Source organism: Triplophysa dalaica, chromosome 9 (genome assembly GCF_015846415.1).
Source record: "Triplophysa dalaica isolate WHDGS20190420 chromosome 9, ASM1584641v1, whole genome shotgun sequence".
Lineage (NCBI taxonomy): Eukaryota > Metazoa > Chordata > Actinopteri > Cypriniformes > Nemacheilidae > Triplophysa > Triplophysa dalaica.
In genome coordinates, this window is record NC_079550.1 from 17,429,409 (window position 1) to 17,454,023 (window position 24,615).

At 36.7% G+C, this 24,615-nt stretch overlaps 1 protein-coding gene across 3 annotated transcripts; it reads left to right on the top strand.

Annotated features, from left to right (window-relative positions):
• The first annotated feature begins 181 nt into the window (after positions 1-181).
• dclk1b (doublecortin-like kinase 1b) lies at positions 182-24,562 on the top strand. 3 transcript variants are annotated; one of them, XM_056757444.1, is made up of 17 exons: positions 182-745; positions 1,100-1,480; positions 1,995-2,341; positions 11,713-11,812; positions 12,112-12,228; positions 15,712-15,806; positions 16,911-16,998; positions 17,109-17,278; positions 17,410-17,529; positions 18,396-18,542; positions 18,946-19,079; positions 19,177-19,254; positions 19,660-19,756; positions 19,831-19,911; positions 20,213-20,326; positions 21,860-21,933; positions 22,274-22,471. In XM_056757444.1, the coding sequence occupies exons 2-17, from the start codon at positions 1,123-1,125 to the stop codon at positions 22,329-22,331; spliced, it is 2,178 nt and encodes a 725-aa protein (XP_056613422.1). In that variant the 5' UTR covers positions 182-745; positions 1,100-1,122; the 3' UTR covers positions 22,332-22,471. The 3 variants fall into 3 exon arrangements, with proteins under 3 accessions (XP_056613422.1, XP_056613420.1, XP_056613421.1); XM_056757442.1 differs by lacking the exon at positions 21,860-21,933 and having other exon boundaries at positions 22,274-24,562; XM_056757443.1 differs by lacking the exon at positions 22,274-22,471 and having other exon boundaries at positions 21,860-22,267.
• Positions 24,563-24,615: the final 53 nt, after the last annotated feature.

The following is a 24,615-nucleotide window of genomic DNA, read 5'->3' on the forward strand; positions in this document are numbered from 1 at the left end:
TTATATGTTCAGAACTGAAATAGACAAGCAGTGAAAATGTGATTTTCTTCTATTTATTATTATTAATATTAATAGCAGTAATATAGGAGTAGTGGTAGTAGTAGTGAAAGTAGGCCTGTAGTGTATCTATAAGTGGTGAAATATGTCTGAGTCTGAGTTTTAGAATGATGTGAATGAATATTATACTAAAAAATAAAAATACTCAAGCACATGCCCTTTATTTAAGACGTGTAACGATACAATAGTAGGTGTGACACTGTATTGGGCGAGGAGCACTGGACACCCATTACGATACAATTCACCTCTTTTATTAAAGAATTAATACAAATAATCAATAAACGAATCACTAATGGGGATAGATTACAAATCACAGTGACTGTCCTGGACCGATAGCAGCCCTCACAGTCCCCTCCCTACCCGGGAGGAGCCGCATGCAGCATCATTCTCTACCTACAGCTGGAAAGCGTCTAGGTAGGCTGGTGACTTCATTCATCCACTGACGGATTTCTTCATGGAATACGACAAAATCGTCGGATTTGCATTTAAACGAGGGACAGTCTGATGTAAATAAGCGCAAAGGTGCAGACAGACACCGGCCCATCCTCCCCATTCAACACTTAAGAGGGACCGGAGCTCACAAAGAAGCGCTCATGAATCTCTCCTCCTGCTCTTAAAAACCAGCACCTTCTGCGGGAGATGACAAGCCGCTAGTCGACAGTGACATCGGATATTTCAACGCACAAAAGTAGATGAAATAATTATTCTGCTTCTATGAAGAAATGCGCAGAAGTGCACAAATATCGTGAATAATGAAATCCCGACTTATGTGTCTTCGTCATTGTGTTATACCTTTGGGCGTGTTTAACTTGTATAACTTACTATACTGTATAGGCCTATCGATTAAACCATGTTTGCATAATAATTTAAATACACCAAAAAAAAAAAACACCGGCCCAATTAAGTGAATCTCAGTTATTTGAATATGAGTAATGCTTGTCCAAAGAGTTAGATGAAATGACGTAGGGAAATATTGCACAGTAATGGTGACAGGTGCATCACAAATATTGCAACGTGACTTGTTTTCTCTCATTCCACAAAGCGACAACAGACACGGGTGTTGAAATGGAGCTGGAGCATTTCGACGAACGGGACAAAGCACACAGATACAGCCGTGCGGGTTCACGGGGGAACGGGCTCCCCAGCCCCACGCACAGCGCCCACTGCAGTCTGTACCGGACCCGGACCTTACAGGCTCTCAGCTCCGAGAAGAAAGCCAAAAAGGTTCGGTTCTACCGCAATGGGGACCGGTACTTTAAAGGAATCGTGTACGCGATCTCCAACGACAGGTTTAGGTCCTTCGAAGCATTGCTTGCGGACCTCACCCGCTCCCTGTCAGACAATGTCAATCTGCCCCAGGGGGTTCGGACCATTTATACCATTGATGGGGGAAAGATTACCAGCATGGACCAGTTGGTGGAAGGTGAGGATGGATGTCTGTGGACCCGTCTGTGGTTTTTAAGGCAACACTTGTTTTACTAATGTGGTCCTGATGCAGAGGTCTGGAGGTCCATGTGTGTGCTTGTGTTGGGGATCTCTATCCTATTGATGTATAATTCAGGGAAAGATTATGATTTATTTGTAATTTTAATCCTTTTATTTTTAGGATAACTCATTTCATTCGAACAGATACATTGAGATCGTCTTAAAAGGCTCATTAATATTTTACAACTTTTGCATCTCTATAGCATTTCCTTCCTCTCAGTGTTGAACAATAAATCAAACATAAGCATTGGTCATTAACGTATCTTTGTGCTTAAATTGCATGTTAAATAAACTGTGCCGTGAATCTCTTTGGGGCCTTTGTGAAGGTCAACTTGTGCAAGACATATTCTGTTGTGTAGCTGTACAAGTGCTGTAACAGTAATCTTGGAAAAAGTATTGCTAACCGAGGCTCTTACTTACATTTATGTCTGTTGTTTAATTATGTTTTACAGGGGAGAGCTATGTGTGTGGATCCATCGAGCCTTACAAGAAACTGGAATACACCAAAAATGTCAACCCTAACTGGTCGGTCAACAGCAGGACCGGTGGATCCGAACGGGCACCCACATCTCTGGCCAGCGCTAAGGCTGGTTCTTCAGAAACCAAGGATAACAAAGATTTCATCCGACCCAAACTGGTGACGATAGTCCGCAGCGGAGTGAAGCCCAGGAAAGCCGTGCGCATTCTTCTCAACAAAAAGACGGCCCACTCCTTCGAGCAGGTTCTCACAGATATCACTGATGCTATAAAACTGGACTCGGGGGCGGTCAAGAGATTATACACAGTGGACGGGAAAATGGTAAGTATAGTTTGGATGTAACGTTTGTGCGTTTTTTGAGTTTCATGTATTGTTGGATGTAGCTCTACAAGATGTTTCTTGAGTGCGCTGGTTTTTCTGAAGGTGCATCATGGCCTTTAAGAGGTCAGCTTGTTCTCTTTATAGACTGTAGGACGTCTCTCTCTTTCTTCAGGAATAGCTCACTCAAAATTAATTATAAAAAAAATACAGAAAAATATTCGTTCTTAGGCACCCTCATATCATTCAAAACATGTGTGACTGAATTTCTTTTGGTGCCTTTGTGTTAAAGTTGGCCTTTCCAGAAAAAAATCATCTGACAGCTGATTTAAATGCTGGGCCAATAGAGGGTTTTCAGTTAATGTCGAACAAACACATAACCTCCACACTCCCGTATAATAAACTTATACATTCTGTAAATTTATTTTTGTGATCAATTCTATATACAAGAAATATGTTTTTAGTGAGTTACTTCTCTACCATATTTCTGGCACATGCAACAGTCTGATTTGAATTGAAGAATTGGTGAGGAGAACACTGTATAGTACTTTGACCACGATACATGACCCTTGGAGTAACCTGAGGTTAAGTGACGATTACTTATGGCACAATGATCTTGGGTTACAGGATCAGTTTTCCACCCTATTGTTGTACTCCTAGTATTTTCTCATTCATGATTCGGTTGCTACGAAATAGTATTTGAATCATTTCTTGTATAAATAAGAGAAAGCAAGATAATGGATATCATGGTTTAGGAGGGTATCATACAGAGGCAGCCGTATGGTTTGGCACAGACTGGCAACTTTGACCTTTCTGTGTGAGGAAGTGACAAGCTGTCATCAGAGGGCTCTAATGCATTAGGCCGTTGACTTATGCTTTACTCTGTTTACACCCGACACAGAGATCACTTTTCCAATGCATACTCACATATAGGGCCATTACTTGAATATTGCAATGCACGATTTTGTATATTCTCATTAAACAATGTTAAATGAATTGATGCTTTTGAGATTACAGAGCAATCCTTGTCAGTGTGTAATGAACATTTCTTTGTTCAGGGTTTTCTCGGGGAATAGTAAGTGTATAATAAGGGACGATACAAATTAACATTTTGTTGCCAATAAAATGAATAATTAATACAATAACCATATATTTGTAATATATTTTATTATTATTTATTTTTAATTGAATAATAAATGCTATGATTAATATTGCCATATCTTTAATTTTCCACGTGCTCTTTAAATATCAGCATCGACCAATAAAAGCAAAATTAATTTATATTTAAATATATTTCTTTAACAGTATACTCTGTAAGAAGAAGTCCTTGCAATTACCTTCACCCATTCTCTCACATACCAATTGTGCATGGGCCCTTCCCCTTGATATCTTTTTTCAAACCACGGTCGGTTTCTATGGCAATGTGGTTGCTGGGGGTGGTTGCCTAGGAACAGCCTCTGCGGCAGGAGGGGAGCAGAAACGGTTTTGTTGCAGGTTTGGATGAGGGATGTTAAGGATCGCAAGGAAATGGGCAACCCGCATGGGGCATGGGGCATCTCATGGCATTGCATTATACTATACATTTTGTCTCTAAGTATGTGCAATCCCCTGGGATCGAACCCACGACCTTGGTGTCTCTAGTGCCATGCTCTAACCACTGAGCTACATAGTAAAATACATAGTATTTTTATATAACATACTGTACATTGCATTACATAACTTTATACTTAATTAAGGTATTTATGATACAATGTATTACAGAAATGGATTTGAAGGAAATATAGAAAGCACATATATCGTAGATCTGTTTTCCCATTCTGGTAAATCTAGCATAGTAGAAGTTTGGTTTTGGAGCACAACAGTTGGAAATAAGATGGTCAAGATGTTTCTCGATGCTACTCATGCAGATGTTTCTTGAAGAATGTGCGACTGAGGTGATGAAAGTGAACACACTTTAGTACTATGTCCATCTAAGAGAAACTTTCATAAATGATAGCTAACACAAATCTTGGCCTCAGCCATTACGTCCCGTCCCTTATTTATCACTCCTCTAAGCGGACAGTTCTTCAGAGCTAGCCAGGCTTTGAAAGGTATTACAGTTTTAATGTTGTTTAATTGTTGAAGAACATTTATCATGAGCGCTGTCTGTTTTGAGGAGTCAGACCGCTGTAATCTTTCAGTTTGAGTGCTCCAGGTGGAGAAGTCTGACAAACCTGAAATGCTTCAATAGGATGAAGTCATCCTCAGATGCTCTTACTCTTCATGGTTGATATGGGCCCCAGATCTTTGCTTTGCTTCTCCAGTCAAAGTTAAAGGTGTGGCCCATCATTCGTAGCTCTTTATTGTGACTGTCTGTGATGGTTTTCTGCACCATTTCTGGTCATTTGTTTCCCTTTCAAGGTATTCGGTTCATATAAATGGTTCATTTTGTTATTGCCTCATAATGACCTAGTAGGGATGGATTATAATGATTAATCTTCTGCTTGTGTTTCATTCCTTTCTTCGTTGTGGATATGGTAGTGCACAAAGAAATGTATTAGGCCTTTATTAGATATATTAGTGTCAGTCTCATTGAAGCATTCGAAATGGAGAGAATATTATATTAGGACATTATTGAATTTTTGGGTGTGTGTAATGTGACTATACTGAAAGACAGATCTGAAGAGGATATACAAGGAAGGGATGTGATGATGAAATAAACCTCTACAGAAATGAATGAAAGATCAATGGATATATATTTTAGAAACCATAAATCCAGGATGTGGCAATATTCTGTTATAAATTTTAATATTTTTCCATACGTCCAAGTTATAAAGCGACATTGAATTTTATGACATTCACAGTAGGCTTAACTTTGTTTCTGTCTTATTGATCTTGCCTAAGAAATTACAATACAATCACATAGCAAAAACGTAAATATCTTTCGATGACACTAATTTGGGCTAATTTGTATGATTTTTGTGCGATCTCATTCATTCATTCATTCATTCATTTGATTTGCTTTCACTCCAGTGACATAAGCTTTAGGGGGAGGGAGTGGGGCTTAAGTATTGCTTATTTCCTAGCAATCGTTCATTTTTGTTCAATTCACAACATACAGATTAAATTAAATTAAAAGTGAATTATTTGTCAGATATGGTGACCCATAACAGAAATGTGACCTCTGCATCCAGAGAGTAGTGAACACAGGCACAGCAAGTCGTGAACACTCGCCTACGCCCTGGGCAGTGGGCAGCTATCACTGCAGCGCCCAGGGCACTTCAGGGGCATCTTTCTCAAGGTCACCTCAGTTGTAACCCGCCGGCCATCTCATAAAACATTGGAATTTATTGTAACAGCTTTACCGGGCCATCTTCCGGTGTTTGCTGAGTGTAGTTCTGGTAGTATCTTGGTTGTCTGAATGAGTCATTGCATTCCTTTAATAAATAAGGCACCTTATGTTGAGTTTATCTACCACATTGCATCAGGAAGAAGTATTATTCCTACCAGTTTGTATCCTGTTTATCTAAATTGTATTTTTAAATGGCATATTCCTCCCCTTTCTCTATGCAATATATTCTTGCATCACAAAAAATAATATGTGCGTCCAAAATAGTGGACTTATGCACTAATCTATGCCATTTTATAGTTTAAATAGTGTGAGTAGTGCATTCGCATTGAAAATTCTCAAAAAAGAAGTGCACTTTATGTACCCGGATGATGCACTTTTTCAACCAAAAATATGAAGTGTCCTTTGAGACACAGCTAATGTCGCTAGTATCTATCAGTAGTGTCTGTCCTAATGGTGTTAAATGGTGGATAGGAATCCTTTTTTAGATTTTAACTAACGATAATAAGGGCACATACATTTATAAAGAGAATGACTCACATTGATAAACTATTTACAATAAACCCTGCATTATTTCATGAAGAAATAGGCATTGTCATTTTTTATTTCACTGGGACTTTAAGTTCGAAATCCGCTCAGAGCGGCTTGCTTATTTTGAACCATTTTACTGGTTACACTGACACTGCGTGCAGTTTTGACTGCTTTCAACTAAGTAATCTGCAAAGTGTGTTTACTGGCACTGTGACTAAACCATACCATTTATTTACGAAAATACAAAACAATACAATACATTTTTATTGTGTCCCTACAGCATTTGTGCAGAGGTTGACAAAATGTTTAAAAAAAAGTTCTTACTAACCTTTATCTCAATAATAATTATAATGAAATATTCGTTTTATGAGGTCTAATATAATATTTTTATAAACAAGTAGGTAATTAGAAACATTTTTATTACAAATATTTCTTAGTTGTTATTTATTTACTTCCTATTTATATTAGTTAAAATTCATGTTATATTAAAATAAATTAGAATTTTGCTTTTAAAAAAGGAAATTTTTCAGATTTTTGTATTAATTAAATAATTTTATATAGGGGGCACAATCTAAAATCTTGCCTAGGGCACCAACAGAGCCCGGTTCGGCCCTGCCACTAAATGATCTAAAATGTAAAATATATTTGTGATTTATACTGTACAGTATATTGCTCTCAGACATCTTGAGGCAGAGGCTAACTGGTCAGCAGATAAAGCTTGACCTCTTGGGTTTAAACTTTGCATGAATATGGAGCAGATCAGGTCTGTAATTCATGTAATATGCAGCTTGTCCTGACAGTAAAAACTCATTCCGCTATAAATGCTTGTGGGTGTGTGTAACGGGGCCGCACGTCACCGCAATGTGCTGAACTGTGCATTTATGGAGCTTGTCATTACTCATTATGTGCCTCTGCTGGACTTACATAACACTGCTCTATGAACAGTTTCATTCACTGGTGAAAGGTCATTGTGATACATGAAGAGTCTTACATTTCAAATAGTTGTTTGTTTTTATCAAGCACAGACAGGACAGGTCCGCTATAAAGAACTGAAATCTTGTGCAATTTTTTTGTATTTCATACATTTATCTTATCTATCCAAACAATAATTGCCCTATTATGTAACTTTCCTGATCTGTATGCTCTGTGTATGATCATTCAGTATTATGTTATTGAACAGTATCTATATATATATATATATATATATATATATACCTTTTTTTATTATCTTCACAAAAGTTCAATTATCTGTAAACAGTATTAAACAGTAAATCTGCAAAAAACGACTTATTTAATGATATACTCTACATATATTATATTATATTATACACCATTTTAGAAGATGAAATCAACACTAGTCCACAAGAACTTCCTGTTTCTTTGTATTTCACATATATTACTAAGAAATCAATTCGATTCACTTCTTAATGTTATTTTGTACAAACATTTGTGTAAAGTGAAATCACTAAAACAGGAAGTTCTTCTCGGCCACAGTGTTTTTAAGTCTTGCATGCAGTGGTCTATATTATATTATATATCGTCATATTATCCTATTTAAAGAAGTGTAGGTATTGTTTTGTGTAAATCTCTGTTTTAAGCAAAGAATATCATCAAAGATTTTCCGGTTACATTTCACCTGAAAGGCGGTTTAATGTAAATTTGTACTTCACCTGTCACATGATAATTTGGCCAGTTTTTACTTTATTGATCCCAGTATTGGTGTAATCTATCAAAGAGATCTAATTTATAAAAAAAATTAAATGCATTAATTATAAGAATTCAATGAACTTCAACCACCCTTGCTAATATTTCCAAGGGTCATCTGTCCATCTTTCACATATTCAGCTTGTATTAACATGTATCCTTGGATGGCACCGGTGACTGAATGCATTTCCCAGATGAGAGACCTCTGAATTTTCTCAGCAGGGGAATGTTCAGATCAATGCTCTGTAGGGCATCAGGGGACATGTGGCAGCTCACTCAGTGCAGAAAGGAAATCAATGCTGTCCTGTCTCCAGCATTTTACTGTTTCTTTTTACCTATGCTAGTAAATATGTAGATATGGTTTATTTTATGGCAGGAATATTAGGAATATTTACATTTTGCTTTAAGAAATAATTTAGAACAGTTATGTATTGTTCTGCTATTGTCTTCTAGCTGAGTTTGAACTGTAGTTGCCCCTCCGTCTGTGTCTCAGCAGGTGCGGGTTGAATTATAGAAGCAGCACAAATAGTGTGGCCGAGGGGAGACCTCAATATAATGTGCATTGGGGTGGCTAATCGCCATGGGCGATACAGTTATGATGTGTGAAGTATGAGGTTTTGAAGTTGTTTTGTGTTTAATAGTTATATTGTTAAGGTCTGGCGACACACCCTTATCACGATTTTATTTGCTGTATTAAGATGTTCTGTTATTGAAACAGGAAGCTAGTGTGGGACATATTTTGTCTCCAAGAACTGTCATACACAGACTACAAACCACAAACCCTCATTTTTATTGGGGCTTTGTGCATGAATAATGCATTAATTTGTTTAAGATGCAGCATACTTTTTCAACACATAACTGATGATTGTATTTTTTCGTGAAACTGAAACAGATCACTAACAAAAAGAAATGTACTTTTGAAATATTATCAACTTTGATCAAATTTTCCAAATCATTCCATAAATTTGTTACTCTCTGATTTATTCAAGAGACAAATAGCCTCAAAGAATTAAGAAACAAGAGTGTTGTTTTGACACGGCAGACAGAATTTGTGATACAGGTTGTTATGATATTGAATGACACATTGAGTAACGCGTGGGTTGGTCATATACGACACCCTAAAATCTCCGAGGCTCTATGTAGTGTTGTCTAACATCTTTTGCAATACTGATGTGCAGATAAGTGGCAGTAATGGCTTTGCAGAAGAGCTGCAGCTCCGGTGTGTTTGGTAGAAAGCGCCAGTAAAAGCTTCCTGTCAGACAGGACATAAACATCCAGGAGGTGCTCATTAACTCTTCTAGCATGCTGATCTTCATCACTGCCATTAGGAAACTTCTGTGAAGGTCAGATCTCTGTACCGGCCTGATTAATTTATGACAGAGCCTCATGCATGATGCATACGGCGGTCAAATTGTATATTCCATCCTGAACTCGTTCAAAAAAATCAATTTACTTCAAAAGTTGAATGTGTGTAGCGTAGGCACTTCATTTTCCTGAATTGGGAAAGATTCATGAGTCGGTCCGCTCATATGTTTTTTACCTTGGAAAATCATTGTGCTATTTCTTAAGAGCTCTTATCTAATAAAATGGAGTACGCAGTATCTTGGCAGCTTTTCTCTCGTATCTAATTTGCTTTATAGATGGAACAGGTTTTCGTCCCAACTTCAGATTGCAAATATGGATTGAAAACCGAAAGCTTGCCAATGTTTCAAAGATCCTGCTTGGCACATGAGGTTCATATAAATATGATGTTTGCATGTGAAACTTTAATGGCGTTGAGAATGTGTGACTGTTGAGTTTTGTACGTTGCCTGTAAAACTGATTGGATTGGATTGGATTCAATTTATTGTCATTACACATGTACAAGTACAATGCAACGAAATGTATCAAGAAGGAAATACAGCATAACATGAGGAAGGTGGGGAGAAAAACAAGCACACAGTACACATAGACAAGACTTGCAACAGGGTAAGTAATCCAGCTCCGGCAAGCAGCCATCCGGACCTGCAGCCATTACGGCGCTTAACACAGACCCGCTTGCCAAAGCTGGCGGGTCAAAGCTACGGAGGTTTGGAATCGGTCAATTTTTACAGTCTTAAGATAATGTTTGTCCTTTTTTTATCTGCAAATGTTATAGATTTTCTCTGTAAGTAAAATGAGCAGATATGAAAGACATACACAAACACAGGACAAAAGACAGTTCCAACCTGCTAGCACATTATCAGTTTCAGTAAACCACCCATCCAACATATTCTGTTAGGGGATGATGCTGTAGTGCTGCTTTGTGGCTGCTGCGTAATGAATTACAGCTGCCACCTTGTGGCGATCAGGCGAATAGCTCCTCACCTATATATTTCAAATTAACTTTTTCTCTGGTTTTCATCCAAGATAATTATTTATACGATTGGACTGTTTTTTTCACTTCGGTAGTAAGTGAGTTTTATGACATATTTTGATAAACAACATAGACTCTGTAAAGTCTAGCCTTCATGACCAATTATGTTTCTGCAAGTTTGCATTCTGATCACTAGGTGGCGTATACTGCTTCATAAATTAAATCTTAAAGACTTTTAAAATTTTAAAGACTTGATATAATTAGTCAGATTTGTCATAATAGACTAAAGCGAAAATGGGACCAAGTTGCCTAAGCGTTGTCACTGTATTATATCAACAATTCATGTCTCTCAGATAAAAAGATTAACTTCACTGCATTACAGTCAAGTCATGAATGGTTCCTGGTTTACTCGCTCGCCTTAAAAGTTAATCACGGCCACACTTTAACATTTAATCCAATGGAGTGGAACCTTCATTTAGACCCTTAGCAAATAATGCAACCACATAACTTGGAGTTAAAAGGGGTGTAAATTATGATGAATGGAGAATTAACAGGTCACCTCTTCAATTATTTCAAGGAAACGTTTCATTCTTTTTCACTCTTAACTTGTATATTTCAAGTCCACAAGATCATAAGATAATTCACCAGACTCAAACTGTTTAATCTGTGTCTGGAGCATGTAATCCTGTACAACTCTGACCGTTTGATGTGATGAACAATATCAGATTAAATAACTGTTACTACATGGTGTTGTTGTTGTTGCTTTGATATCATAAATTATTGAATTGTTCAGTCTTTGCACTTGGTGTAGGAGTACTGCATTAGGTCACTTTTTGCGGTTGAATCATCTTACTCTGATCTTGATGATGACATCATTGTTGCTACAGCAACAGGTTCTCATTGGTATGTGTAAATGATGCTTGAAGCTGTCTCGCCTCACTGGTTTCATTCACACAGCTGCATGAATCATTGGAATCAATGTATTACTGTCATAGTAGTGACCTTTACATGAAAATGTCAAAATGACATTCATATATTTTATTGAAATTAACAATAAATTCATTTTTGAGGCAGTATTCAATGAATGATAAATGCACAATTCAATGAATGCATTATTTTGTTTACACCCTTTAATTTCAAAGCACACAAAGCTTGTTGATTCCGTTAGCATTCTTGACAACTTATTTAAAATGTCATTTTTTATTTTATTTCAGACATTTAAATGTTCAATCATGTTTCCTCAGTAATTTCTCACTGATTTAATATTGCCTCTAAATGTCTCTAGTTACGCACTGAGATGGTGAAAGGGTTTTGTACAAAGAAATGTTTACTGCAGTGGATATTCTTTTTGCTTTTTAACAGATTGTATAGGCTTTATTATTATTTGCCTTGTGTATTTGTAGGGTGTTGCTTGCCCTGACAAAGGAAGCTGTTAATGACTATGTACTGAGATGGATTATGTTTATGGTCGTATAGGTCACATGCCTTGAGGACTTTTTTGGTGAAGATGATATATTCATTGCCTGTGGACCAGAGAAGTTCCGCTACCAGGATGACTTCCTGTTAGATGATAGTGGTAAGATTATGCCCATATGCTGAACAATATTTTATACATACTGTATATATTCACTACACATTTAAATACATTTACAAGAAATATAAGACATAGAAGCAAAATGTCTTAACAAAGCGTAATGCCTTTCTCCTTGATGCAGATAAAGCAAGAACATTGACATTCTTACTTTTTTTTCTATCATTTCTATATTCTATTATTTTCTATTTCATTTCCTGTTTATTTTCTTATTTTTAGTTCTGTTAAAAAAACGTATCGTTCTGCATTATTGATAACAAATAATGTCTTTTTCTCTTTCTCAGAGTGCAGGGTGGTGAAATCGCAGTCTTACGGCCGCCTATCTTCCATGCAGGGTCGCTGCTCTCCTCGCAGTGGTGGACCCTCGAGAAGAAGCAAGTCCCCCGGTTCCACCAGCTCAGGTAAACATAAAGGCATTTGTGTGAGTCAAAGAGATACTGTGAGATGTCCTCGAATGGCAAACTGAAATGATGTTTTGACATGTATCATCAAACTAACTGAGATTGTTGGATGTGTTCAACACTGACTCGTGAAGTCTAAACTGGGTACTTGTGAATTGATTCATTTCGAGTGTAGAATTCATACTACAGATGTAACATTGGATGCGGATGTTGGGTGTCTGTTTGGTCATATTCACATCATCAGACTCTGAGATATGGATGAATCAGATGTGTTCAAATTTGAATAGTTTTGTTTGATAAGATGTTTTTTGTTAAAGCATGAGAATGTGGTACTTTTTATATTGTTTCGGTGATGGAAAACCGTATCGTGGACATTTAAAATAAACTTCTACATTTTATAATTACATTTTGTGCGTCATGAGGGAGATCACTGCCATTCTTGGAACATTGCTACTGTGCTTGCTGAACAGTTCCCGCTGGAGAAAATCCTTAAAGGCATAGTTTCCTCCATCATTTATTCCCCATTACGTCAAATATTTTAAAGAATGTTGGTAACACTGAACCACTTTGACATTTCCAAAAATATCTTCTTTTGGTTTAAGAATGACCTAATATGAAAACATTTACAGATTTTGAACAACATAAGGGTAACGAAATTAGGTCCAGCTTTCCGGACGCCTGTCTCTGACACATTGGCACATTTGTTCAGCAGTAGGCAGAACGCATTTCAGCGGCGTTCGTTGTTATGTTTTGTTGTGACATCTTGTACATGCAGTTCCCAGCCTCCCTATTTTAATGCTGCGGTTACTCAGTCCTCTAGTTTTTGTATTTTACCTCAAACATGATTACTTGTGTTTTTTTCCTAACATTCATCCTGAACATCCATTTGATCCAGGCTTTAATGTCTCTTTGCAATGGAGTAATGAATCATCATTTCCTAAAGTTGATGTTCCTAGAAAACACCGGCCATATACCTGGACCGGGTTTCGTCACTTAGTAAGCTGTATATAGATTCGTCAACAACAAAAACAGAACAATTATTGTGCTTGTTCTTTAGATTTCGTATCACCGCCGGTCAGCACAAAATGACAGAAGTACCGGCTGTGCGTGCTGTTTGGTAATAAGCTGATGCTGAGCTTCAACCTCTTTCCCCGAAATGTTCAACAGGGTGCAAGGAAATAATGTGGGTGGCCATAAACCCAGTGATTAGGAACAAATTGTTTATGCTATTATTAATGTGGTTTTAGGAGAGAGCAGATATATTTGTCTACTGTGAGAGTTAGATATAAATGGTACCTTTTCGTACATAGAAATCTGCTTTCTTGCTGATGGTTTCATGCAATAAAGATACAGTAAAATATGCAATAGTTCATAGTTATTTAATGCTTTACTCTGTAATAAATGACCATGTTAACTTTTGCTAAATTAATAGTACATTTTAAAACTAATAACGTGGCTTTTACCTATCTGCAGTTTGTAAATGAAGCTCTTTTATTCTACACTCTCGGGTGCTTCAAAATGTTCCTCGATACCATAGATGAACCTTTTTGTTCCATAAATAACCTTTAACCCCTGAAGAACCATACTGTTTCAAAGGTTCTTCATATTATAAAAAAGTAAGAAAGAGACCTTTTACTGAACGGTTCTTTGTGAAACCAAAAATGGTTCTTCTATGTCATAGCTGTGAAGAACCTTTTTAAGCACCTTTATTTTAAAGAGTGTAGTCACCAGCTATTAAAAGTCCAATCGGAATGAAAATGCTCAATATGAACACGTCAATCAGATTAAAAACGCCCAAACCGATATGGATTGTAAGGGATGGTTTATGCCGTTTGTAATCCACTTGATAGGACATGTAAAAACTACATTCAGATTGCACAATCTGAACAAATTCAATCCGATGTGTCCATGGAAACATAGCTACTATCAGTTTCACACTGAGATGGAATGATGTATTTTCTTCATGCCGCACACACACATAAATGACGACTGATCCGATAGCCCATCAAATCTGTTTTCCAACCCAAAAATACCACAGTGATGCCTTCTCACTCTCTCCGCATGCTGAATTATGTCATCATATGGTAACGCACCACAGATGGCATCCAGAACACAGTGACACACAAACACAAACGTTTGTTAGTTTTTATGTTCTGCCTTCATTGAACAAATGAAATACTCTTTGAAAGGAAGTCTCTGAATCATAGCATGTAATCACAGTTTTATGTGGACTTGCAAAATGCTCAGGGTACTTCAAAGATCCATTTCCAAAACCACGTCATCTGTGCACTTACGCCATTCAGAAACATCTCTGCTGTGAGATTTGGAGATCTTTTTGTAGTCACCCACACAAACTACGATACGGCATATTAATGAGGTGAACTCCACCCTCGGTGGCTCTTCATGACGCAAGGCATTGCTGAAGATTCAGTCTGCCTATGAGCAGCCAGCAGACACATTTACATCCACCTCGTCCTGCTCTCCTCCACTCATACATACTCGCGCTGTCTGACAGGGATTATGAGCACAGGAGGTGTTGTGGTTTGCTCCAGCAGTCTGCTGTACTCTAGAACAGGTAGGACAGAGAGTTTGTGCCACACTTTTGTAAAGATTTCTTTGGTTTTCTTAAGATGTGAGGTGGTTTGTATTTTGTGTGTTGTTCGGGTTTGTGAAGAGGAATGTAGAGGAACATTTTTACTGACACTGTATTTGAATGTGTATGCTTTGTACATTTCGCTCTGATGATATGCTTGATAGTCTGCAAGTTGCATTTGGAACAATGCATTCTAATTTTACATTTCTGATATGTTTTTGTGTTGATTGTCACATCAAAAATGCAAGAAACAGCAAAAATGTGTTTCTTACTTACTATTTTGTTTTCCAGAATAAATATCTAAAAAAATCTCATATTGAGGCACATCATCTCATTGTCATTTGAATTATGCAATATTTATAAATAAAATAAAAATATGTTTCCAAATGGGGTTAGAATAATAAACTTCATTTAAGTTTCAACTTAATTCAATAAATGTAATTTATAAAGAGTTTTTTCCTCACTTGAAGATCTTTTTTCTTACTTTCACAACTTAGCGTGATTGTACTTCTGAAGTATGTATCTTAATTTATCTAAATGTATTATAAGAATGTTTAAATATGTGTACTAGAAAACAAGACAAACATCCTCAGAAATATAATTTTTTGCCATGCAGCTTTGCTTATTTGACATTTAGCAACAGTTATTGAACACATCCTGTATATTTATTAATATCAAAACTATATAAAAATATATATTATAATAATAGTTATAATTTGCTTTGCATTTTGCTCCTATTATATTTAATGGTCAGAATGAATCAACTGGCGTGCAAAATGTAATAATAAGAGTTTTGATTTGTCTTTTCTTTAATTTTAGTGTAAAATATAAAGATTTTCTTTGTGAGAGCCAGTAAACAGTAACCGGAGATGAATTTTTCTTTATTTCAGCTAATGGAACAGCAGGCAGTCAGCTGTCGACTCCACGGTCAGGAAAATCTCCCAGTCCATCAGCCACCAGTCCAGCAAGCCTGAGGAGACGGAGGGTAAGAGCTGTTACACCAAACAGTCACCTTTCACATCTGCTGTAATGACCTCCAATGATCTCTGCAATGGCTTGAATACCATTTGACACATTTATTCAAATTAGTCATCAAGCATATTTCGATTAAAAGATTAGTCTTTTTATTTCAGGTGCTATACAAACTTAATATTACAACGCTGAATCAATTGCTCTTGCAAAGTACATCCTTGCTGAATAATTCTACCTTCAGCCAAAATGTTTCCTAGCAACAACAGAGGAGTCGCCTGACCTGCCTGCATCCCGACTCTTGTGACACCATCTCAATAATACATCAATTGGATGCTTTTAAAACATTATACCCTGTTTGGCAAATTATTATTTATAAGATAAGAATTGAAATAGATTCTCATGGAGCAGCTTAAGTAGGGGTTTTGCAAGATCTGAAAAGAAGAACGTTTATTATACCATTAATCAATATCACCATTCATTTCGTCTCCATATGTTTATTTTGCAATTTTTTTCATGGCATAAACATTACAAGTTCTTAATTTCATGCTGTTGAACAATATTAGTTCTGTTCTCATGACAAAGCAGACGCGCTGTGAAGAAATGCCAAAAAAGAAAAAAAAGAAAAGGCATCCAGTTTAATTATTATTTATTTCCAATAATGAAAAGAATGTTGTTCTCATTTTCTGACAAGGCAGAATTTATTACTTTTGTTGGCTGCAATGAACAGCTACTGGCAAGGCATTATTAACATTCAGTACAGCCCTTTTAAGTTATTCATGGTTGATGGTGTTTAAATAAATAACACTTAGAGCTTGATAAGACAGCAGGTGGAAAATATGTGATGGTTCAGTACATTAAACATCAGTGAACTTCACCTCACTTGCTAGGCTTCTGTTCTCAAGTATTCTTAGCACACTCAAGCTGTTTCCATAGAAACTCATCTTTATATTTTCTGGTGTTGCACCGCTTTTCAAGATGGTTAACTGAAAGATATGTTATATGGCCAAAACCACGCGGACACAACTTTTCTTTAACAAGACAAATAACAATGCTACGCCTTGAATGGCTTTTCAAAAAAAAATATATAAACTGGCTGTCACTCACTTTTGATTGACAGGGCTCTCAGCACAGTGGCTCCTCCCTCTCTCTTGCGTCTACCAAGGTGTGCAGCTCTATGGACGAGGGAGATGGGCCAAGAAGTGAAGGTGAGGAACCTTGGGTGATATAAAACATGTTTCCATCACAAATCAAAGAGTTTTTTCATCACTTGTATTGATCATGTTTAATCTTCATGACGTGCTCTTTGTCCCTCTAGCTGAGCTGATGGAGGATTATCCTCAGGTTCCCGCTTCCATAGCTGAGAGGTACAGAGTGGGGAGAATGATTGGAGATGGGAACTTCGCTTTGGTCCGGGAGTGTGTCGAGAGATCCACAGGACGAGAGTACGCTCTGAAGATCATTAACAAAAGCAAATGCAGGGGGAAGGTAACATTGCGATTGAAGAAGATTTTATTTGATATGTCTTATTCAAGTGTGCTTACTGCGGTGTATCCAGACAAAATGAATGCAAGACCATCTGTATTGATTAAATAAAATGGCTTGTCTGTGGCTTGTAGGAACACATGATACAGAATGAGGTGTCTATTCTTCGGAGAGTGAAGCATCCCAATATTGTTTTACTGATCGAGGAAATGGACACTTACAATGAGCTCTACCTGGTGATGGAGCTGGTCAAGGTAAAACCTGCAACAGCTGTCTAACTTTACAGAGATAAGCTTTTCTTTGGCATTACAGATGATATTACACACACTACATTATATATAACAGATTTAGAATAGAGTGTAAGCAAGGGCAAATAACTTAGGGCCAGTGTGTCATTTTTTTAATATTTATTGACTATTGACAGAAATGCAATATAATAAACATACTGTAACTCTTCAGAGGTGTATAAAGACCTTACAAAATGAAGCGTTATGTTTATATTATCTTAGAATGGTACAAACTGTAGCGTTTCGTCAATACGCTCTCTCATTCGACAAAGAAGTGAATATAGTAGTTCTGTGTCAGCCACCGTAGTGCTTCGAAAGGGTGGGGTGGAGTGAGCTTTTGGTTGCAATTCTTAGCCTCACCGCTAGGTGCCGCTAAATTCTCCACATTGCTCCACATTTTCTTTGGAGAAAAATGAATACAATCAGTTTTTGAGCAAGTACACAAAAAGCGTCTCCTTACACAACTTTAAACCTATAATAACTATTTACAATTTGAGCTGTCGTCACGGTTTGATGTCATTTGACTTCGACTTAGATAAAACATGTTTGTTTTAAACAGTTATAGCGGCAAAAGCTACAAAATGCTGTAATTTTTATGGGATTAAATATTAGCACACATACAGAGACACTACATTATATCAGCACACATAATGTAAAAAAAGTGTTGCCTGTACTTGTACAATGTAATCTATATTGTAAAGCAGATCAAAAAATACTATCATCCAAATCATTTTTATGGTTAAGAAGTAGGTTACTAAATAGAAAATGCTATAATCATTGTATAATAATATATCAAAATGTGTATTTGTGTGTGTGCGTGTGTGTGTAAACAGGGTGGTGACCTCTTTGACGCCATCACTTCCTCCAACAAGTACACAGAACGGGATGCCAGTGGGATGCTTTATAATCTCTCCAGCGCTATCAAATATCTGCACAACCATAATATTGTTCACCGCGACATCAAACCCGAGAATCTCTTGGTGGGTTGATCAATATGACAGAGAACATCTTGTTACTATACAGAACTGAAATCATAGTGTTAACCTTAAATATTCCTCCCGTGCAGAGTAAAGAGAAGCTCAGTTGGATAAGTCCAATAGACATTATATGCCATTCGAATAATATTGCTGTGAAGAAAGGAATGGCTTTGAAAAGCACATGAGATTAGCAAGTGTTTGGCCTTGTACCTATTGTCATTTAAACTCAGATAAACTGAGAACAAAGTTGCACTTAGTCTATAATTCCTTCTGTTGATCTTTCTCTTTGACGCCTGTTTATCAGACCAATCAAACTAGCAATGAAGAACCGGTCATACTTTTATTGCTTTCATGATTTTGCATGCACAAAAAGTGATTTTGCTGGACGTTTATGTTGTTTTTTCAGGTTTTTGAACACCAGGATGGAAGTAAATCTCTAAAACTGGGGGATTTTGGCTTGGCAACAGTTGTTGATGGACTCCTCTACACTATTTGTGGGACCCCGACCTACGTAGCTCCAGAGATCGTTGCAGAGATGGGGCGAGTCAGAACTTTTTTAACCATACTGTGCTATCCACATAGTAAGAGAACCAGAGAGGTGGTTTGGATTATAACTAAGACTGTCCTATTGTTGCAGGTATGGGTTAAAGGTTGATATCTGGGCAGCTGGGGTCATCACATACATTCTGCTTTGTGGGTTTCCACCTTTCCATGGGTAAGTAGAGAGTTATTGTGATCTAAGTGACATGTTATGAGTTAAATGTGACATTTTGTCGCACTGGTTTTTCATTTCACAAATGAAACGACATTAGATGTTTTCAAATATGTTTTCTGTACGGTTCCCCTATTTGCTATTGGTTAACAGATTATCCACAATACTGTTTGAAACATTGTTGCAAAATCCATTACATTGCATATTATAAAAATAAAAGTGTGCACTGACCATGCAGGGCAATGCACTGCAGTAATACATCGCTGCAGCTGGATGTCAATCTCCCTCTAGTGGCCAAATAATGTTATGTAGTTCAGACTACCGAGAATACAAAGTAGACATTACAATTATTTTTTGCAGTGTCACAGCAAAAGTTCATTGCATTTTTTAATGAATCTGCTCATTTAGGAGCACAGAGGATCAGGATGCACTTTTAGATCAGATTTTAATGGGACAGCTGGATTTCCCTCTTCCATACTGGGACAACGTATCTGACTCGGCAAAGGTCAGTGTAGCAGAACACAGATTAAAAATGTGTCTGTTTTGGAGAAATATAAACTAACATCTTTCTCAATGTAGGATCTTATTACCTGCATGCTGCAGGTGGAGGTTGATCAGAGATACACAGCCTTGCAGGTGCTGGACCATCCCTGGGTCAACGTAAGACTTCATCTCTTCATTCTTCGTTTGTGTATTAATGAAAAACTACACTATTTGTCATGCTATATATGCAAGTTTGGATTTACAATATTATTTTAATAGCAAATTATATTAAAAAAAACATAAAAACATTAATATGGTAATATACCAGTATATATACGCGCATTATATGAATATATACTGTATATATATAGTATATATATACTCAGTTTTAACTAAATTTACCAAATGCACCAAGGTTCCAGAAAATATATTGGTGACTTGGAATTAAGCACTGAAATGCATTTCTGTTCTTCTGCAGGATGAGAGATTGTGTGAGAATGAACATCAGTTGTCTGTGGCTGGCAAGATTAAAAAACATTTCCAAACCGGCTCCAAACCTAACAGCAGCCCAGCTGGAGTCTCCATCATAGCAGTAAGAATTTGACTCCTCATCAGTTTCAGTTTTTGTCTGTGATGTTTATCTTACTGTTATTAGTTTCTTCCATGCACAAAAAAATAAAAATAAAAAAAAGATTTGCAAAAAATCTTCCATCACTTTTACATTTGAGCCGTCTAGAACTGACATTCAAGATAGACATTGAGTTGTTGACATTGTTAGAATCATTATTATTTCTAACACTACACCAATTTGCTAACATAATACTTTATGATTTCTATGTACCTCCAGTTGATGTAAATTGTAATGCTAAAAAATTGACAATATTTCATGCTTATACATTTTGTTGTAGCCATAGGTTATATTTCATATTAAAACGTGTTAACAAACATGTATTTATCCTCTCAGATTTCAAAACTCCGAAAGTGACAAATATTGTAGTACGATATCTGGGTTGATAGGCTATATATAATGATTTGTAATGTGTTTAGTAAAATCGCTCTTGATTTTGCGTATATTAATAATGATTTAACAATGATCTCACGATACGATTTCTTTTTCAAAATGAGTTGAGACAAAAATTGTAATGGAAGAACTGCCTTTTTATTATTTCTTAAATGCTGCACATTTATTTGTTTAATATAAATATATTTTATGTCAAATAGCAAAAATAAACTGCAACTTTAAAACGAATTCCAAATCAAATAAAAAATTAATAATACAAGTCTCTTTGATATAAACAAACGAAGACTTTGTCTTTGCTATTCTTTGATCTTTTTTAAATCTAAGAAATATCAGTATTTTTTCAAAGTTTGCAGTAACCACAGCGGCCCCTGCTCTTCAAAACGTGTATTGCGATTCATGTAACATCTCAACCGACTTGAATCGCAACAGTTATTTGTGGAAATGAAACTGGCGAAGTGATATTTGGTATGAGGTTCTGTAGGCTGTGCTCTTATCTCAAGCTCTTGCTGTCTCATCCATCAGTTCTTTCATCGCCTTATCTCCCGACAGACTCCATCCTGTCTGACATTATTGTGTGTAACATCTCTGACATGTCTCCCTCTGTCCTTTTGCACTGCGCTTATATAATGACTGTCAGCACTGTTGTCAGGGACTGAATTCTGTTAGCCGCACAAGAAAGCTTTATTATATTTGTAATACATGCATTCCATAGCGTTACTACACCCCTGCAGACACAAAACACACTTCAAACGTATGACTTCTTTTTCAACTATATACTTTGTTTTGCGCTTTTGATGGTCTTGCAAGCCGGTTGTATTTTGTTTGTATATTTGATTTCGTTTGTTTTCACTTTGTTTTGTTTGCACATTGCTTTGTGTGTTTGTTTCGTACGCTCCACTTGCAGTTATACAACTATATGTTTACAATTTCTAAACATAGTGTTTTGTAGATGTTGAATCATTGGGGAAATATTAAAACACTTTGTAAACACTTGGTTGTCCTTTGTAAAACTACCAATAAACGTGAAGCCCATGAACAGCACTCTATGGCTCAGAGCTTGTGCTGTTTTTAATAATAAAAGTACAAATCTTTCTTTCTGCTCAGCCGGACGAAGGGTTTACCATCAAGCGCTCAGAGTCTTTGGACTGCTACCCGCATCCGGGGATGTATTGGATAAGGTACGGCCAAAGAGTGCCCCAAACCGGCAGTGTTTCCATGGCAACATGCTGGCAGTCTTCATAACCCCGCCCCTTCCACATCTGACCTGTTGCTATGATGTTACAGGATGCGTTGCTTATATTCTCCCTGTTCACACTCACAGGTTTTGCTTTCTGCTGGTGCTTTGCTGAATTATATTTGCTGGTGCTTCGCTTTGCTCTATTTCTGTGTCTAGATTGCTTTTAATCATTTTTGCACACATACAAGTACAATCCCATTTACACCTGTCCATACAGCTATCAGATCGGAATTCCCATCATTCCCGAGCATCTGCTCACTGTCGCGTTCTCTCATCCCCAGACCACCCCTCTTGATAAGGAGAGGCAGGTTTTCAGACGAAGACGCCACCAGGATGTGAAAGGCACCTTGAGCACCTTTCCCTCCAGTACTCCGACCTTGGTGACCCTCTCCCCGGCTGAATTCACATCAGAGTCTGAGGACATCTCTCCCTGTTCAGCCGAGACGGTCCGCTCACCACACTCACCCTTTTAACAGCCGACACAATGTCTGTGCAGGAAAACATACGATGAAACAGACGATAAGAAGAAAAGGTAAAGTGAATTATGGATGGATGACAGGTGGTCGACACAGAGTCCCCTTTTGAAAACCACGAAGAACAATGTTTTGTTACATGGATCACATGGTTAAGGTTTGCTAGGAATGGATGGGATGATGATTTGTGTTTTGTAATCTCTGAAGTAAGCACACAGTCTCATGTGTTTTGTGTTGTTTCCAAAGAAGCTCATATCTGAACTAAAATTCAAAATAGTTTTCTCTGTCAAAACTACACGTTTGGTGCTACAAGAGACTGGCCAGTAGTTTAGATCATCTGCCTTACTTTTCCTGCGAGCCTCCTCCAGTGTTGTGCCCTCTAGTGTTGAGTGTGGGAAATGCAGCTCAATATTTCTCCAAGTCTACAAGGGTTTTCCTTTTTATCCCTATAATAAACCTGGGATTTTAGCATCTTTTCTTTCAAAATCTCGTTTGTTAGTTTTTACCTTTTGTATAACTTATTATTTTACACATGTTAGGTTTACATTATAGCCTAGTAACCTTATTTTTGCACATTTAAGCATTTCCGTGTGATTTGTTTTTGTCTGTTAGACGTGCGAATGTTCTTTTTTTAATATGTAAAATTGCTGAATAGTTAGAGATTTGATGTGCTGTAGATGTGGCTTTAGAGGTGTTTTTATTTTGAACCTAATGCAATCCAAGTGAAGGGTGCTGATTTTAACATGAATAACAATGAAACTTGTCAGTTCAATGCTGCTGCTATAATCTCATCGTCAGTAAGTTTGGCTCTGTCCGTACTACTGTCTTATAGACTATAAAATTATAGACTATAATAGACTGTACAGCTACTTTCCTGAATAAATATAAATTCTCAGATGTCGTAATAGGTGACGGGAGAACAGAATGTAGTAAACAAGCTGAGGTGGTAACTAGATTACCTTATTTATTATTCAAAAGTGTAAGACACACTAAAATATTTGGATGACATTTGGGCTAAGCTTAGATCATTTTGTTTATAAGAATGTTTAGTTTGAATCTTTAGAATTTAATTGGAATGTATCTTTTAATATTTAGTCATGCAATGGCCAAATGAGACCGAAAGAAAGATTTGAAATGTTTTATATGGTGAAAACAGAAAAACAAGTTCTGATTCTTTTAATAAATGAAGAGTTTATTTGCAAAAAACAGATAACTCTATTTACAACTTTTTATGTTATCATGTTTTTATTGTTTAAGTTTGCTGTATTTTTTGCGTTATTATTTAATCAGAACACCCCAACTGCAGTTTGATTGATATTCATTTGAATGCACAATACAAAAAACATGATTTTTACATTTGAAACGGAGTTATCTGTTTTTGCAGATATTTTGGAGCATTTTAATGGTCTTTTAGCATATCAAGAACCACTACACAGAGATCATTATTACCCAACCACTATTGTAACACTATTGACCTGTTTATCAAACTTCACACAGAAATGATCAAGACCTTTTTGTTGGTCTAAAAATGTATATGTTGCATGTGGTCCAATATAAATGTTAAGTATTTAAATAACAGTTCTGTTTAATATCAGAACTGTCAGAATCTCATCACAAGCAGCTAGTTTCATAAAGCCCTCTCTTTGTTTTATGTGTGTTGCTTTATCTGTATTGAACATTTTAAGGTTATACAGCGTACTGAGGCCGACAGCATGTGTGAAGGCTTCAGGTACAATCATAAGAGTGACTGAAAACCATGAAAGGCTTAAAACGTAGTTACGGTATAGCATGAAATTGCTTTATGATTAAACATGAAAAATGTATCGCTTGATGAGTCTAGATCAATTCATAAGAAAAAATATTCTATGATCAAGCTCATTTTTTGGGTAGGATGCAGATCAAATCAGTCTTTGAGAACATATTCCAGGTCGTGCAAATGCCCAAATATTAAGGAAAAGTTGTATCATTGTATAATGCATATCCATAGTTTGTCAATTGTCATTAAATGTCATACAGGCTCAACCCACATAAAGTCTTTGCTTTCAAGTAGCATTTAACAATGAAGCATTCAGCAACACGCCAAACCTTTGAATAAATGATTCCTCAAGCAAGATCTCGTCTCACTTTCTTCTCATACATTTATACTACAC